Source organism: Malus domestica, chromosome 17 (assembly GCF_042453785.1).
Source record: "Malus domestica chromosome 17, GDT2T_hap1".
NCBI lineage: Eukaryota > Viridiplantae > Streptophyta > Magnoliopsida > Rosales > Rosaceae > Malus > Malus domestica.
The window spans coordinates 20418655-20437186 of NC_091677.1; the positions used below are offsets into that span (position 1 = coordinate 20418655).

Sequence of the window (18532 nt, forward strand, 5' to 3'; positions counted from 1 at the left end):
GAGGAGAATGGGTGGTTGTTGTGAAGGTTAAGGTTGGGGTTTGGGGGCGATTAGGGGTCAGGGTGGTCGTCGCTAGAGTCAACGACAGAGGTAGGGTTGTTGTCGGTGGGATCGGTGAGGAAGGCGGAGAAGGATCAAGAGAACTCGCCGGAGAGTTCCTAGGTTCGCCAACGAGGCGGAAGACGCGGACGAGGAGAAAGGCGAGGGATGAGGAGAAGGCCATGTGGGAGAAGGATCGAGAGACTAAGGTCTCTGTGCGTGTGTGTAGGAGAAGGGAGAAGAGAGAAGGGAAAAGAGAGAAGGATCGAGACTTTGAGAGATCTGTGAGATCTGTGTGTGTTTGTGGGAGAAGGGAAAGGGAGAAGAAAGAAGGATCCAGAGACGACTGACGTTTCTGTGTGCGTGTTTGCGTGTGTTGTGCGTGTGTGGTGTGCGTGTGTGATCTTTGTGTGTGCGTGTGTGTGTGTGTGTGTCGGTGGCGTGTGTGTATGTGTGTAGGTGGTGTGTGACGGTGTGAGAAAAGAAAAACATCTAAATAATTCAACTTTTACAGCTTTTAGGAATGGTACAATTTTTGACAAGACAAAAATAATGGTGGTTTCATGCATCAAGATTCAAAACCGTGTGCCACGCATGATATTCTTTCACATTCTCAGAGGTGGAGTATCAGATGATCACACATTTTTTTACCATGGACAAAAATAATGGTGGTTTCATTCAAAAGCATCTAAATAATTCAAAACCCAAACAACTTTTACAATTACAACTTGTACAATTTTAGACCATGGACAAAAATAATGGTGGAGTATCAGACCATGGACAACTTTTACAATTTCAGACCATTCAAAACCGTGTGCCACTGTGTTATTCTTTCACATTCTCAGAGGTGGAGTATCAGATCATCACACATTTTTTGACCCTTCGAAAATTAAAACCTCTATTACACCTTTTCGTTTCTTCTTCTTCTTCCCTTACCCCTTTCAGAGCCATTCCAGATCCATTCCGGAGGTTCAACACAAAGGGTTCCATATTTAATGTAAGTTTACGAACTTATATTTATATTATTGTAATTTATACTTGCATGTTAATTTTTTTGAAGTAATTAAGTAATGTTTTATAATTATTCCCTAGAATAATTTTAATATATTTAATTTTATTTATTATTTTATTATCAAATTGGATTATTATTCATTAATATTAGGTTTTATTATTCCATATTATTTTTATAATTACTTAAATTCTTACAATCATTTTCTTTACTTCCTATTTAATTCTTCTGTAGAATAACTTTACTTCCTATTTTCTTTACTTCCTATTTAATATGTTTCTGTCACTACTATATTTTTTGGCCAAAAAATAATTGCCTAATTTTCATGAAAAATAAATATAGGTATGTTTAAGATGTCCAGTGGAGTTACTAAACGTGATCCAGCTTAGGAACATGGAAACCCAATAGACGGAAACAAACATGGCACAATTTGCAAATATTGTGGTCGAGTAATGAAGAGTGGAAAAGTGACACGACTTAAGTACCATCTTAGTGGATTAGATCCAACACATAATGTCCAACGATGTGATAATGTCCCCCCCCAGAAGTGAAGGCATTCATCACCACATTATTATAAAATAAAAAACAGCAGAAGGAAAATATAACACATGGAATGGAAAATATTTGAGCTGGGCTACGAGGAGAAGTCATTGGCCAAGCGGTTGACAGTGATGATGGTGACCATGAGGACGAATGTGATGATGACATGGGACCTGAAGAACGACGTAGTTTGAAACAAGCATTACGTGCCTCCAAACAGTCAGCATGGGAAAGAGAACACCTTCATAAAATTCCTAATAGATCACAAGGTTCCGGGACAAATGGTGGTGCACAAATGAGACGGGGAGAGTGTTACAGAATCATAACCAACACCACCAATAGCCCCAAGTTTATATAAGTCATCCAAAGCACGTCAAAAGAGTGTTTGGAGTTATTTCACTGGAGGTAATGTGAATGAGGGAATGGGGCGTCTAATTAGCAAGTTCTTTATCTATGAACATGTCCCTGCTGAGAAGGCATCATCACATCATTTCAAAACTATGGTATTGGGATGTTAACAGGTCGGTGTTGGAGTACAACCTCCCACTCCCTATGAGGTAAGAAACAAATATTTGGATATGGAGTATAAAGACATTGACGAGTATGTTAACAAGTTGAGGTCAAAGTGGGAAACTAATGGTTGCACAATCATGTGTGACGGATGGACTGGCCCGACCAAGTTGTCTATCATAAACTTCATGGTATACTCCAAGGGAAAGACAATTTTTTTGAAGTCTGTTGATGTTTCATAACCATATAAAGAACTACAAGTATATTTACAAATTATTGAGGGATGTAATCATGGAGGTGGGAGAGCATAATGTTGTTCAAGTCGTGACCGACAACGGTTCTGCATTTGTCAAAGCTGGAAAAAAGTTAATGAAGCATCATAATGTGTTTTGGACATCATGTGCAGCACATTATATTGATCTCATGTTTAAGGCAATGGGGAAAAGAGAGAATGTTGCTACTGTGGTAAAAAGAGCTAGAACAATCACAAATTATATTTACAATCACGGTTGGTTGTTGGCAAAGATGCGTGAATTTTGCAAAGGAGAAATTATTCGTCCAGCTACCACTCGATTCGCCACCAACTATATTGCATTAGACAGCCTACTTAAGAAGAAAGCAGGGTTGAATCAATTATTCACTAGTGACGATTGGGCCAACCACAATTTTAGCCGCTCAAATGCAGGTCGTATAGTGGAAAGTATAGTGCTTGATCATGCTTTTTGGACTCAATCAGAACATGTGTGCCAAGTGTTTGAACCTCTTTATAAAGTTTTACGGATCGTTGACACAGAAGTGTATTCTACTATGGGGGCAATCTATGAGTTGATGCGTGTAGTGAAGGATGACTTGGAAAGAAAACATGGTGCAAGGTGGGTCATAAGGATAATTGATGACCGATGATATAAAACATTATACCACGATTTGCATGCAGCAGGTATAAATTATGTCATAATTTGCAATTTATTTCTTAGTTGCATAAGTATTATTTCTCTTATTAGAGTATGTGTTTCTTTGAACAGCATATTATTTGAATCCTCGATACCAATACAGACCCGGTGGTGGAGATGATGGTACCTTATACGTGCTGTACATAATATATACTCTAAATTAGACCCTGCATCACCAGCAGTTGGCCAATTTGGAAATGAGGTACACAATTACTTAAATTATAATAATTACATTGTTGGATTAAGCTAACACGATTTATTGAATTCAGCTAACATGGTTTAAAGATGCAAGAAGAACTTTTGGAGAACCAACATGAGTTGCTGCTCGAACAAAAATGTCTCCTAGTGAGTGTAAACATATTTCACTATTATAATAGAATTTGTTGGAGTTATTAGGCTTATAAACATTGTTTTCATTATAGCTGAATGGTGGATCATGTATGGGACTGATGCACCAACTGTGAGAAAGTTAGCAATCAAAGTATTATCACAAACAGCTTCCTCATCTGCTTGTGAAAGAAATTGGAGTACATTTGCACTCATACACACAACACAAAGAAATAGGTTGGCTCATAGTCGGTTGGAAAAATTAGTTTATTGCTACTACAACATGAAGCTTCAAATTCGAGATAAGGAAGCAGAAATAGATCATGTCGACCGTGGTGACCCACTAGATGTGTTTGATATTGTTGCTGAAGATGATGATACAGAGGGTAACCAACTTTATCAATGGATTAGACCTCTTCATTTAGATGATGATAAAGGCAACTCAACTCCTAGAGTTGCTGAAGAAGCACGTAATGAAGGGATAAATGTAGAAAGAGTATTAGAGGAGGAGGTGGGATCTAGCAGCACTGACTCTTTCGAAGAACTTTTGCGCCCAAGACCAAGAAACACTGGTATTCCACCTTCTTCCAATCCTACACAACCACAAGATCATGCTGATACTAATGATAGCTATACTACAAGATCAGGAGACTCACCTACCATTGGAGGTGGAGCTGGAGGTAGTAGTGAAGGATATAGTGGAGCTGGAGGTAGTGGTGGATATGGAAACTATGTTGGACAACCTCCCGGATTTATGAGCCCTTTCACTAGTGAGGCAAACTTCATGCATGCAACACAAGATGAGGACCATGGCAGTAGGCGGGCAGGACCAGAAATTGGTGCCATAGGGAATGATTATACTCATAGAGAAAGAGGCAAGAGAATTTTGTCAAGTCAAGAAGATGACTTGTTATCTATAACTTCGGACTCTGTTGGAGTGGGAAGTAGTAACTACGGTTATACTCATAACCAACCATTTCCCTACCATTCATATCCCATTCCTGTTGGGATAGGATCGAGCGACTCATGGAAAGAATCTGAGACTCAATCTTCAAATGATTTTGCTTATGGACAATGTCAACCAATCTCGGATCCATATGGGTGGCATGTTAACAATTACATGCAAAACTATTTTGGGGATTTATCATTTGATAACTACTCTTCACAATACACTTACTCTACACATAGAGATGATGAAGATAGTGAAAAATTTGAACCTCATAGGAACTCTATGTGGTATTAAGTCACTCATGTATCTTACCATGCAATGTATAAAGTGTAAAATATTGTACTAATTCATTATATATAAATGATTATGGTGTGTTTAAACTTCTTTCATTAATTACTATATATTTTCTACACTCACAATGTTTACCAGCTCGCTATATAATCAACTTAAATAAGTTAAATCCATCATGCAATGCATTTCCTTCCAATTTTTTGTGATAAACTAATAGATAATTAACTACATAAACATCCTGCAAAGTTTCAATAAAAATTTCCAAGTTTTTCTTACAATTTCCGTGGTTTCCATATTATTTTTATTAATATCGATAATATTCCGATATTTCTATCGATATTTCTGTGTTTTTGGACTACCAATATTTCCGATATCATCGATATTTTATACCTTGATCATACATGAATGGTCCCATTTGATTAATTCGTATTGGAAAACTATACTATTATGTGTGCCTATGGTCCCGCCCAGGGGTGGGCAAACAAGGCTTAAATTCGCGGGTCGGGGCATGTCTAAGCGATTCGGGGTGGGTACAGGGCAGGGCGGGTCCAAATTGGAAAGGAAACGAGCCTCTGGTACAGACCGTATCCACTGTCCAATATGTGGAGATTTAATCTCCACCGTTGATAAAATCTCCCCAATCTACATCTCAGTCACTCTTTTAGAGCAAGTCCACTGGAGGACTTTTTGCCCAGCACCCAGCCGAAAAAATAGGCCAGGACCCAGTGAATTTGCTCCAACCAACCCAATTGACTGGCACCCAGCCCATGCCAGTCCACAGGACGGCCTAAAATCGACAGACCTTGGGACCGGCCTATCTGATGCCATGGTGACGCCAGCATGGCGTTCAAAGGAAGTTTGAACTGGAGGCCGTCTCTCGTCGACCTCGTGAACGCCACCGGCCGCTTCGTCTTCCTGTACTCCATTCACAGCAGCGAGTCCGTGTGCTCTTGCGCCATCCAGATCTTGTCCGGGTCCCGCTTCAAAAACCCAACGGCCACAAACACCTTGTTAAGGTGGCCAGGTTGAGCTCCGCGATCGTGCCGTGAAGGTTGAAGCCCTGGGTGTCGAGGTCTTGGTCGGAGGTTGAGTATTGATTGGTACCGACATGGTGAGGGAAAGGAAGAAAGAAGAAAGAAGAAAAAATAAATGATAAAGAAAGGACCGGAAAGGGAAAGGAAGAAAGAAGAAAAAATAAAAAATAAATTAAATGATAAAATATTAATTGATATGAATAAAATAATATAATATTAGATAGGCTGGGTGCCACGTATTTTTAGGGGTGGAGATGCTTTGGCCTATTACTTTTTACTGGGGTCTATTACTGTTGATTTGAGTGAATAAATGCGTTAGGTGCTGGCACAAAATCTTCGGGTGGACTTGCTCTTAGGTTGCAGCTGTCCCTTTCTCAGTTTCTCGATCCTTCTCCTCCCTCTCAACTCTCAGAACTCTCGACTCTCTTTCCTATCAATCTCACTCCCAGACTTACACTCTGTCCCCGTCTCGTCAATCGAGATCTCTCCACCCACCACCTGACTGCCATCTCCATCGCGACGTCCCTCCCACCCACCACCTGTCTAGTCTGCTATGTCTCTCTCTCAAGCTCGAAGGGTTGAAGAAGTCAAACTTGAAGCACCCCACCCACGCATCATCTGATTATCTCCTCCGTTTCACTCAAACCCACATTTGCAGCACAACAAGATCCGTTGTCTGTCCTCGATAGTTAACACCTTTTATCTGGGTTTGCGAATCAGAGAGTCTCTGTTGAAGTTGTTGAATGCGTTTCTCAATGAAAGACACTGCATTTGCTTGTCCCCATTCCATATTCATCTTTCCGGTGCAAGGCTTCAGCTGTCTTCTCTGGGCATCCTTGAATAAATTATCCACTTTACTACCATCCAATGATGCAAAGTCTACTTGAGGCCAAAATGAACAAATCACAGCCATTGCAGAAGCCAGCTGTGCTTTCAATTTTGCATTCTCAACTGTTCCTGCAATCTCTACCAACTCACAGCCTTCAAGTAGCTCCTCAGAGTCGCAATTCTCAAACAAACCCAATGCACTCTCGTCAGCATCAACCGAATGACAAGTTTCATTAGACGTAGAATATGAACCTCTAAACGCACTCTTGGAAGACAGACAATGACAGTATTTACATCTTTTTGCTGCATCAACTATAATTGGTTAATTTATATAAAAATAATAGGCAACTAATTTAGACCATAATACTAAGAGAGCTTTAATAGTCTATATTAAATGTAAATACTTGATTTTTAACTCGCAAAATAAGAACTAAATTGCTTCACATTTCTGCTATCTCTTATATTAAATGTGAATTTAAACAATCTCAAGGAAAGTAAATACTCTCCAATACTATACATCTACCTGCACAACAATTTAAGTCCACCATAAGAACAAGCAAAAACTAAAACCCAAATTTCGGTGCCACTTCAGCATCAACTTCCTACCTCATTGCGACTTCTTGACATTACCAAACGTCATCCTCTCTCCAGAAATGCTCCTCAATAGCTGTTTAGAACACATGTTCTCAGCTGTTGTCGCGTTTTTCACACGGTTGGCTTTTACCCAAGCAGGTTCCTGCAAGAAAAACCAGTTTAATGTTTATTTGGTGATTTGATCTTCCTTTTAACCATTAGAAAATATGTAACTGTGTTCAGAAGGGTGAGAAGGAAATCACCTCGGGAACAAAGCGGGAGAATCCAAATTTGATCAACAAGAGAACATGTTCCATAACCAGAATTGCAGCCAGGCCAGGCTCTATCTTCCATTTGCCCTCTTCATCATATAACCATACTAGAAGTGCGCAGTTGGTGCATATAGACATAACTACAAGAAACTACAAATTGCAGACAACCCCACATTACAAAGATGACGATGAAAGAGCAAAACAAACAGTAGGAACACAAAGTTCAGCGATACGAACTTTGTATTTGCTTCACAAACCATAAACCATAAGTACCTGAAATATGTTAAGCCAAGCTCCAATTGTTGTGGAAAAGCGAGGAGTTGGTCTGCGCAACATGGCAAGAAGCTTCAATGCATCCGCCCTAATTTCAGTGATGTTGTTCTGCAAAAGTGTAATTTTAAGCAAAATACCATCAACATAAAAAACTTAAAAGGGAACAAGCTGCCATAAAGCATAACATACCAAAATTGCAAAGGCAAAAGCAAGGGGGAATGCACAAGCAAACATCATGATCATTCCAAACTGCAATGCCACCTCAAGAAAGTCTGCAGGTCAAACACAGATCTAATCAGCTGAAAATATAGAAATATACTGAAAATTGCTTACAAATAATGAGGAAAATTCAAATTTAAAGACGCCAAAAAGAATATATAATTGAATATACTTGACATATTAGTATATTACCATCAAACAGCCCATCTTCAAGTTCCATGCCAATGCTAGCGGAATATGAAGGCTTCAGGTACTCTTTCTCTACCCTAGAAGCAAACCGAATCTTCCCTGTCGTTGAACCTTTTTCACACTTTTTCTTGCTTCTTTACCCCAGAATGGCAGACAAGGTTATGTTCAAGTAAACTTAAAATACTCCAAAAACATGAAGGTCCAAAAGATAATACATAGTACAGACTTACTGAACTCTATATTTCTTATAACTGTACTTTAAATATGGCAACGTGTTTTCCAACAAGTTTTCCAACACCTACAAAGCATTGTCCAATACAAGAACATAAGAAATAAACTAGAGAGAAAAACAGTGAATGAAATATAACATCTACCTGAGACACAAGGAGGCGTTGAATCAAGACTTTGCGGAGAGTAGAAAAGTTGCGGTGCAAAAGGGCATGATAGAACACTCCTATATATGACTGCATGAAATAAAGACCAAACACCTGCAAAAAACAAAAAGTCCTTGGAAGTGTAAAAAAGCCCTACACGAGATGGCAACAAAGCCAGCAGGTATGGAATAAGTTTCCACTTAACCCACCTTATAGACCAAGCTGTCAGCTCTTTTTTCTTTGTTTTCATTATTTTCATATTGAATGAGCTTGACGGAGATCTTGCCTCCAATCTGTGTAAAGAACTGAATTGAAAAAAGATAAACGGTCGTCAACCCAAACCTGAAAAGAAAAAAATTGCGATATGTGTCATCTTCATTCTGTAATAATAACTGGTAAGTATATGCATTTGTATGAATGCAAGAGGACTCGGCATCTTACTTCATAATATCAGACTCAATAACCTCATAAATATGAGCATATGCCAATTCAAATGGTAACTGAAGGCATATAATACTGAAGAAAATGATAGCATCATTTCGGAATCTCATGAGTCGTCCAAACCACTCAATTCTTTGGAACATTTCTTTTTCTTTTGTTTTGTCTGTCCCCCACTTTTTTGCAAGCTCAACAGATGGTGAGGAACTCCATTCCACACCCTGTCTATATCCCAGGTCAGCTCTAACTGGATAACTAATCTGCCATCTAAACACGCAACCCAGAAAGAGAAGAGTTAAAGTAAGACAAAAGAACAAAAAAAAAAAAAAATTAAAAATGAATAAGCATAGATCTAATAGCTACAATACAATTTTCTTGTAAACCAAATTACCTGGCTAAAAGGGCATTATTTTTGCGTTTCCAAAACTGTGAAAACATTATAGCCCACAATATTATGCTTATGAAGAAAATAGGGAGCACCAGTAACTGCAATGACCTACAGAAGCATTATGCAAACACACAGCGGTTTAAATAAGCAAAAATGCACAAATATAATAATGTTGACAGCCATCAGGGAAACTAAGAAATAGTGTTCTGACCCACCCAAAATCAAACATGTGCATGATAAGCCCAAATGCAGCTGGAAAGAGCAACCACCTTGTATACATTCCAAGGAAAGCAAAATAGATGGCGATCTACAAAAGACGTTAAATTCTTGTTTAATGTGTTGGGCAAAATATGGAAAAAGATAATTTTGCTAATGCAACTAGTTTACCTTTGTACCAAAGTATGAATAAATCTCATCTATCGGCTGGTTTGTGAAGTCCCACCAGTGTAGTGCCCATGAGTGAAGGAGCTTCTTCCTTATTATTTCATCTATCAGTAAAATATCATATTAATATAGAGTTCAACAGAGATACAAACTGTTTAAAATTTTGTAAGCATACCATGCAAAGGAAACACTTCTTTGACAATCCTTTCTGATTCCAACTTCTGAAGTAAATACTCCCCGACTTCCCAACGGAACTCTTTATCATCAAATCTTAAAGTTACAGTTGACCGGCTCTTGTTAATCTGTAAATTTACAAATCAAACCTTGTCAACGGCACACATTTATGGATAAATATTTGCACACAGAAATATAGTCATATTGAACTTATTCAAAGGGTTTCAGTTGCATTACATCTACTCATACAACATTTTGAAAAAAAAGCGAAACATCAGCCGCCAATTGATGGATGTAATCAACCAAAGAGTAATAACAAAAAAGGATGGGGACAAACATGAAGCTGAAATGTAAAATCAAAGTGAAAGAGTGAAACACAACATGGGAAAGGAAGAAGCCATTGGAACATTATAGTATGAGTATATGCCGAATGACTCACAATTCCATATATTAAGTGCCTATAGCAGCGAAAACGCTCACACCAACTGAACACTGAACCATCAGGCTGTCTCACAAAAGCATCAACCTCCTCCCATTCAAATTGTAAATCCATCCCTGAAACCCAGTGTCATATTAACTTTTCAAGTAGAAGAAATCAAATCACATTACAGATATGGAACTTAAATAAAGAAACTTTGAAAACCAACTTGAATACAACTGTATCATTACCGATAGCAGTTCGTTTTTTAATCTGCAATTCCGCTGCAGCCCGGCCCAGCGTCTCCAAAGGTGCTGCCAGCTGAAAGAAAGAAAGCTAAGCTCTAGAAACTAGAAAGCAAAAGAAAGACTATAAATAAAATACTGCCCAATTGTATATACCAGCGTCTCCATGAATAATGTTGCGGTATCGTAAATTTGCAAACAAAATGTTAGCATAAGGACCCTTTTCAGCGTCAGATTAGCAAAACGCCCTGAAATTTACACCTTTTTTAAATAGATATGATTCTTTCAGTAATACAGTAACAAATTATATAACTTTCCTTCCTTACTAAGCAATATTTATACCTACAAATGTCGTATCATAAACTATTTACAAAATCTGCTGTCATCAGCCAATTGGTCAATTCCAAAAAACCCAAATGAAAAAATCATTCTAGGAGTATATAGAACAAAAGAATATTCTCTCCTTTTGCACCCAGTTTCGAATTTCAAATTTAAATTAGATTAATTCGTTCGAACAAAACATTATTAAAAAAAATAAACACATGCAAATGAACAAAAGTTGAAAAGTTGAAAAATCAAACCTTGATGAACTCATCGACAACGCCATGCACTCTCTCAACAACCAAACCCAAATTCCTAAACTCCTCCACCAAAACCTCCACACAATCAAAAGCTCTATCTTCCTCCTTCACATTACGCTTCGGAACCACCACCCCGATCTCGAAGGCAGTCTGTTCCTCCTCAACGGCGTTCATCTCCTGCACACCACCAAACAACTTCAGCACCCAGCAGCCGAAGGGGTCAAATTTCGAGATCCAAACGATGCCCAAATCAACAAAAGACGCGAACTTTGCAGAAACCGGCTCAAATGGCGAAGTGGGCCATTGCATTGGGGAACAATTCGAGCTTTCCGGAGCCAAGAGACGAAACTTTTCTGCCGAACCGGGTCGATAAGTTTTGCGCAAATGTCGGGGTGTGTGTGCTCAGATGAAACAAAATGATGGACAAATGTGTGTCGCAATGGATTGGAAATATTGCAATGTGGGTTTCTAGAGAGAGAAAGGGAGGAGAGAGAAGACTACAGGTGGCTGAGCAGTCGGGTATTCGGGGCGAGAAGTTGCGATGGTAAACCACATAGGATGGTGAGGGAGGAGGAGGACACGTGGATTCCGGGATTTGGCGGTTTCTTCAGTTTTTGCGCTTTCCGGATTGGAATTTGGAATGGAAATTGGGAAAGGGAGGAAAGGCAAACGGTACGACCCCCATGTAACCTCGGGTCGGGTCTTTCCGTTTTGACTTAACTATTTTAGAAGTATTTAATTGTCAAACAGTTCAAATTTCAAACTTAGAGTATGCACAGTACGTAACAGTCTGTTCCTACATTTAGGTTTAGTTTAGGGTTGATTTGGTATTACTGTGCTTTTTAAAAAAAATTGTTTTTGTTGTGTTATAACAATAAGCAGTTGTAAACTAAAGTTATTGAGTGTTTGGTAAATTTTTTTTTTTTTTTTGTAGAAGTTTTTTTAACAAAAAAAAATGTCTGAGTGTTTAATAAACTTTTAAATAAAGGAAAGTGTTATTAACACTCAAAAAATCTCATTTTACGCTCTTCACAAGTGTATTTTTCTTTTTAAATATAAAAAGTTTGTAGTGTAGAATGATATTTTTAAAGTGTCAATAACAATTCTCTAAATAAATTGGTATGAATATATTAAATGACTATTTAATGTAATATAATAATTGTCAAAAACAATAATGTAGGGGCAAAGATTGTAGTTTTGTAAAATATATGAGCCTATACTAGCCACTTGCAAAATTTCATTAAATAGGCACTAATTACTATGTTACGAAAAAAAAAATAGAAGCATGATAAACCCTGCTTTTACTTTTCTATATTTTTCTATTATTATTGACAACATTTTTTTTTTTTTGAAGGCAACGATATTAGTTCATAGATAGAAGGTTCAGTATAAAAGGAAAGCCAAAAGCCCTAAAAGTACCTAAGGCTACAGCCTAAAAAAGAAGCTAAAATTTAGACATTACAAACCATGAATAGTTGGTCAAGCTAGAAAGAGCATATCTAGCTATGCGGTGAGCAGCTTCGTTATTCTGGCGACGGGTATGGGCAGCCGTGGCTCCAGTGATTGTAGACAACAACGCCTTCGAATCTTCCACAATGTTACCCATCAAGGAACCATTAAGAAGACCGTTGCATAATGCCGGGACAATCTGGAGCGCATCACTCTCAATAATGATATCATGATAACCTTTATGAATCGCTAATAATAACCCCTCTTAAACCGTAAGGGCTTCGATATGGAAAGGCAATGAAACAAACTCAAACACCAATGCTTTGGCCGCCACAAAATGACCAAGATAGTTACAAACCACTAGTCCCACTGTACCAAGTGGGGGTATGGTCTAAGACAAAGAAATTCGAGATGCAGGGGTGGATCAGTTCCCTAAGGCAAGCTTCTAGAAATCCTGCCACCAACTAATTGCCCTAGCGACGATAATATTTAGTCTATCAATCCCATTCCACAACATATTATTTTGAACACCCCATATGGCCCACCAAACCATTAAACAAAGATCGAAGCTAAGATGATCAAGAGAAGAAGCTAACTTCAACCCCCAATCATAAATCGATAGGCTCTGTCCAAACAATGGGGGCCTGCCAAAAATGGTCGGCACCCAAGCGCATGATGTGAAATAGCAATCACGTAACAAGTGAATGGAGCATCATCAAAACACAACATGAATCCAAAAGGATATGTTTCCTGATCAAAGATACCTGTGTTGGAACAATATCCCTATAGAATTTTCAAGCACAGATCTTGACTTTGGGGGGAACACGAGCGGACCAGATTTTTTTCCAAAGTGGAGACGAAGTTCCTGATGAGGATGACACCTAAGAATTGCCTATCAAACCCCTTCACCCCACTTGATAGGCACTTTTCACCGAGTAGCATCCATTTTTATCAAAATGCCATATCAGTCTATCACTAATATCCCGAATGCTCAGGGGCATATCGATGATAGCATTAAATTTGACCTCTGAGAAAAGTGATTTGACAAGGGGGACATTCCATGACTGATTGTAGATAAGTTCCTCCACAAAAACCAGATTACACCACGGAGGATTGGGGGAAAGATTTTGAATCGAGACGGGTAGGGAATCCAAGGATCTTCTTAGATCCGAGTAGATAAGCCCGACCCAATTAACCACTGAGAACCCTATTTGATAACAGAGTGAGCATAACATATGCTCTGCCAACCAAACGATGCATTGCTACTAACCTTAGCCCAAAAAAAAAAAAGCCATTCGGGAAGTATTGCGTTTTTAAAGTACGGGCCACCAACGATTGGTGATCATGGGTCAATCTCCAGCCCTATTTAGCTAGCAAGCCAAGATTAAAAGCAAACATGTTTTGAAAACCTAACCCCCTTCCCATTCACACTTTGGAGTGCAAAGTTTGTCACCTGATAACCAATGAATATTTCTACAATCATCGAACCTATTCCACCAAAACGCAGCCACCATTCAGTTAAGGTCATCGTAAAAATATTTAAGGAGTAGGAAACAATGCATTGTGTAGAGTGGAATAGCCTGAGCCACCACCTTAATAAGTAACTCCCAGCTCGCTGCACTTAGAAGTCATTCTTTCTAGCCTTAGAGACATTTCCAAAGGTGTTCCTTGATGTGATTAAAATATGCCTTCTTATTGTGGCCAACAAAGGTAGGGAGACCTAAGTATTTCTCATGTCTATCCACCCTAGTTACTCCCAACAAATTGCTCAGGGAATCTTGCAGTGAACGGTTGACATTTCTGCTAAAGCACACGATACTTTTACCGATTGACCCAACGCTTGCTAATAGCAGCCCAATGCTTTGACAATCTAAGAGCAGTTAGAAGGGCCCGCCTTAGCAAAAAGGAGAATGTCATATGCAAACAGCAGGTGGTTAATAGTAGGGGCACCTCTACAAATAGAAATACCCTAACTTTTTCCATCTGTTCCACATTTTGACAGAAAAACGGACATTCCCTCGACACAAAGAAGAAATAGGTACAGGGAGAAGAGATCCCTCTGTCTATGTCCCCTTTCCGGGTGAATATAACCACACGGAGAGCCATTGATGAAAAAATGAGTATAAGACAGAGGAAATGCACTACATCACAAGGTTGAACCACCTCAACGGGAAGTCCATACATTCGATAACTCGACAGAGAAAATGCTAATCAACATGATCATATGCTTTACTTATGTCCAGTTTAATAGCCATAAAACCTTTTTTACCCCGCTTGCGTCGGAAAAGAAAATAGGCAACTTCAGAGACCAAGATAATATTATCAGATATCAACCGACTTGGGACAAAAACACTTTGATGGTCCGAAATAAGCCTGGGCAGAAAAAGCTTCAAATGATGATTCACCAAAACCTTGGATGCAATCTTGTAAATAACATAACATAGGCTAATAGGTCGAAGTTGGGACATCCAGCTTTTTAAAAAGACACTTTTGTTTTGTTTTACCAAACGCATTTGATGTTCCAGATTTTTTTTAATAAGTTGGTTTTTTTAAAAAGCACCACAATCCAAACTAGCCCGTAATATATGCTTACCTGTATAGCAGGTTCTTTAAGGAGAGGGATCCCCATTTAAAAATAAAAATGGGGATCACACAATAAACCGTTGATTAGTTTTAATGAAATTGTGTGGTCGAGATTAGAAGCTCATAAAATCTTTTTTTATCTTTATCTTTTTTGGTTTCTTCGTATTGTCTCATCTTTCTCGCGACACAACCGCACCAGGATCTCGTCAAAAACCTATTAGGTTCTGAATCGGGGTTTCCACATTGATTATTTTAGGTAATTAATTTGAATAGTGGGTTGGACAATTGGGGTTTATATTTTTGAAATTTTAAATGCAAAAACCTATTGGGTTTTGCTTTGGGGTGGTTATTGTTTTGAATGCGTTCAAAAATTTGGTAGTTTTCCTTCGGGTTTTAGGATTCTAATTCAAATTGGCTCAATGATTTGAATGTGCTATTATATAATGGTTGATTAATTTGACTTTTGTTCTTCTTTTCAAGTCTTTTAATGTTTTTTTATTATTCTTTTTCGTGTGGATGTTTGATTGTGCTAATGTTCATGTTCAATTTATGGAAGACAATGAGATGGCTATTCAAGTTACGGAAACTAATGAAATGCCTATTCAAGTTATAGAAGCTAATGAAATGCCTATTCAAGTTATGGAAGCTAATAAGATGCAAGTTCCCATGGAAAATCAATCAGAAGTAGCAGCTGGTATTTCTTTTTTCTATCCTCAAGTAATGGATGAGTTTAGGCCTACCATAGGTCAACATTTAGAAACATTAGACGAAGTGCTTGAATTTTACAACAATTATGCAAGGGAGGCTGGATTTAGTGTTCGAATGCATTCAAGTAAAAAATAAGGATGGTGAGATCACGAGAAAAGAGTTTGTGTGCAACAAAGAGGGAAGTAGTACAAAATAATGGGTTGGTTACAAACAAAAGCATCGTGGATTAACCAAAGAGGGTTGTAAAGCAAGATTCATAGTTATGAGATCAAAACTTGATGGGTATGTAGTCACCATATTTGACGAGGGTCATAATCATCCAATGGTATCCTCATGAAGACGCCACTTGTTAAAGTCTCATTGCTATGTTACGAAGTGTCATAAAATATTAGTTGATTAGCTAGACATGGAAAACAAACCTCCACTGTAATATCCCACATCGTCCAGGGGTGTGGATCCTGTAAGCCTTATATGTATATTCCCATCTCTACCTAGCACGAGGCCTTTTGGGAGCTCAGTAGTTTCGGGTTCCATCGGAACTCCGAAGTTAAGCGAGTTCGCACGAGAGCAATCCCATGATGGGTGCCCTATTGGGAAGTTCTCGTGTGAGTTCCCAGAAACAAAATCGTGAGGGCTTGGTCAGAGCCCAAAACGGACAATATCGTGCTATTGTGGAGTCAAGCCCGGGATGTGGTGGGGGCCTGGGCCGAGATGTGACATCCACACAAACAATTTGACATTCTTGAATTGTAGATAGGTGGAATTGAAAATATGGTTGCACACAAGAAGATCTATATAGTTATTGAATAGAAGTGTGGAATAAGATGAAAGGGCATGATGGAAAAATGTTGCATGATCATTTTTGGCTAGAGCAAGAAAGAAATTCTGAATTCACATTCAAGTTTCAAGTAGAGCACAAGATTACTCATTGTTTTTGGGCCGATGCAAGTTCTAGGCAAGCATATAAGTTTCATGGGTGTACATAATCATAGTCAAACAATTTTTTTTGCTCGTGCCTTTTTAAGTGACGAGACGACAAATTCGTTCGCTTGGTTAGTTAGAGAATTTTTGAATGTCATACCAGGTGATGCTTCAAAAACGATTATTACTAATCAAGATCCAGAATAAAAAAAGTCATTCTCTACTATTTTCCAAACACATTTCACAGATATTGTATGTGACATGTTTTGGATAAGTTCTTGAGCAAGCTTCTTGTGATCATATACAAAGATCAGTATCTAGAGTTCAAAGCATGTATTTGGAACTAAGAGGATGTGAAATGAAGGGCCGTTGTTAAAAAAATTGGATTATTTGGTAACGGCTAGTTGCAATCGATATATAAAATTTGATCTACTTGGGTTCCAACCTATGTGAATCATGTTTTATCTGCAAATTGCTCCAATAGTCAGAGAGTTAAGAGTTGACATTCATTTCTAAAGAACTATGTTTCCAAGAATAACTTCTTCCTTCACTTTATGGTTAAATATAATTGGGCATTAGTATGCCAACGCCATTTGGAGTTGAAGGCATATCACATTGATTTGAATGAGAGGCCAAAACTCAAATGCCCTATTAGGATGAATACACAAATGGCCAATACTTATACACGTAGCTCTTACCTTGATTTTCAAGAGCAGTTGTGGGAAAGTTACAGCTATAATGTTAATCTTATAAGTGAAAATGATACTCGTAGCCAAGGTTTTAAAAAACGCTAGGCGCTAATCGGGCCGGGGTTGGGGCCTAGCGCCTAAACGGGGTCTAGGTGGGGGCCTAGGTAGATTAAGCGGATTTAGGTAAAATTTATTGTATATCATATACAAAAGTGTCTTCTTATACTTAAAAATACATAATGCATTGTGATACATAAATTGCTAAATATATTGACATATAGATTATAAAGTATTAGAACATAATGAAAACATGGAAAACAAGTTTATAATGTGTGTTGATCTAAGTATTCACCAAGACTCTTACAATTTATTAAAAAAAATAAAATGCAAAATGAAAGTTATCTATTTTTTATCTAAGTGAGAGTTGTGACCTAGGCAATGTGCCTAGGTATGTTTGGGTGGGCTAGGCAAGCACTTAGGTGCTCTAGGCAATCGCTTAAGTAAGTCTAGACGCCCTTTATTTATTTTCAAATGTCTAGGGATTAATCAGGATGGTAGCCAGCCGCCTAGCTCCTAAGTGGCACTTGGCGTTTTTTTTTTAAACAATGCTCATATCATGTTTAAAGTTTTGCACATTGATGATGAAAAGGTTGAGTTTGTAAAATTTTGTGTGAAAAATCCAGGGATTTTATTTTTCCTCATGTAGCTACAAAAGTTGTAATACTTCAGGAATTCCATGCAGCCATCTTTTGGCATATTTGCATAAAATACTTTAACTTTAGATGTTGCCAGATGAATACATTTTGAAGAGATGGTTGCAAAATCTTTGGTTGTAGTAGACAATTATGGTGTGGAGATATTTGTTGAAAAATCATTGGTTGAAAGGTGTGGTACATTATTCCAATAACATTCGTATTTAATTGATAAAGTCATTCAAAATGATGAGGCAAGTAAACTCTTTTGCGAGGTGATGGATGATGTGAATGAGAAGATTAAGCCATTGGTTGGTGGTAGCAATGAAGATGTGGAACGTCCTACAACCAAAAGAGATGTGGAACCTCCTACAAAAATAAGATCTATAGCAAGTGATGTCGGTTTTCTTGAACCCGATCCTATTAAGAAAAGGGAAAAGAGAAAGGAAAATGCAAGAAGAGGATTAATGATAACCTTTGTCATG

At 38.2% G+C, this 18532-nt stretch overlaps 1 protein-coding gene across 7 annotated transcripts; it reads right to left on the reverse strand.

Moving 5' to 3' along the window:
- Positions 1-6219: 6219 nt before the first annotated feature.
- Positions 6220-11718, reverse strand: LOC103453540 (anoctamin-like protein At1g73020). 7 transcript variants are annotated; one of them, XM_070816960.1, is made up of 18 exons: positions 11274-11713; positions 11006-11182; positions 10431-10500; positions 10201-10316; positions 9763-9889; positions 9591-9691; positions 9419-9510; positions 9207-9311; positions 8819-9082; positions 8587-8719; positions 8378-8491; positions 8234-8301; positions 8007-8137; positions 7785-7867; positions 7596-7703; positions 7314-7472; positions 7084-7213; positions 6902-7000 (listed from the first exon to the last, which is right to left on the reverse strand). In XM_070816960.1, exons 2-17 carry the CDS (start codon positions 11177-11179, stop codon positions 7085-7087), a joined length of 1974 nt encoding a protein of 657 aa, XP_070673061.1. In that variant the 5' UTR covers positions 11180-11182; positions 11274-11713; the 3' UTR covers positions 6902-7000; position 7084. The 7 variants fall into 7 exon arrangements, with proteins under 7 accessions (XP_070673060.1, XP_070673061.1, XP_008391299.2 ...); XM_070816959.1 differs by lacking the exon at positions 6902-7000 and adding an exon at positions 6220-6780 and having other exon boundaries at positions 11006-11713; XM_008393077.4 differs by having other exon boundaries at positions 6902-7213.
- Positions 11719-18532: the final 6814 nt, after the last annotated feature.

Coding starts and splice junctions, on each gene's coding strand:
- LOC103453540 (XM_070816959.1), bottom strand. CDS start 11,314: ATGCAATGGCCCACTTCGCCATTTGAGCCGGTTTCTGCAAAGTTCGCG. Junction 7,868..8,006: donor TGAAGATGGGCTGTTTGATG/GTAATATACTAA, acceptor TTTGACCTGCAG/ACTTTCTTGAGGTGGCATTG. Junction 7,704..7,784: donor CTTTTGCCTTTGCAATTTTG/GTATGTTATGCT, acceptor ACACTTTTGCAG/AACAACATCACTGAAATTAG.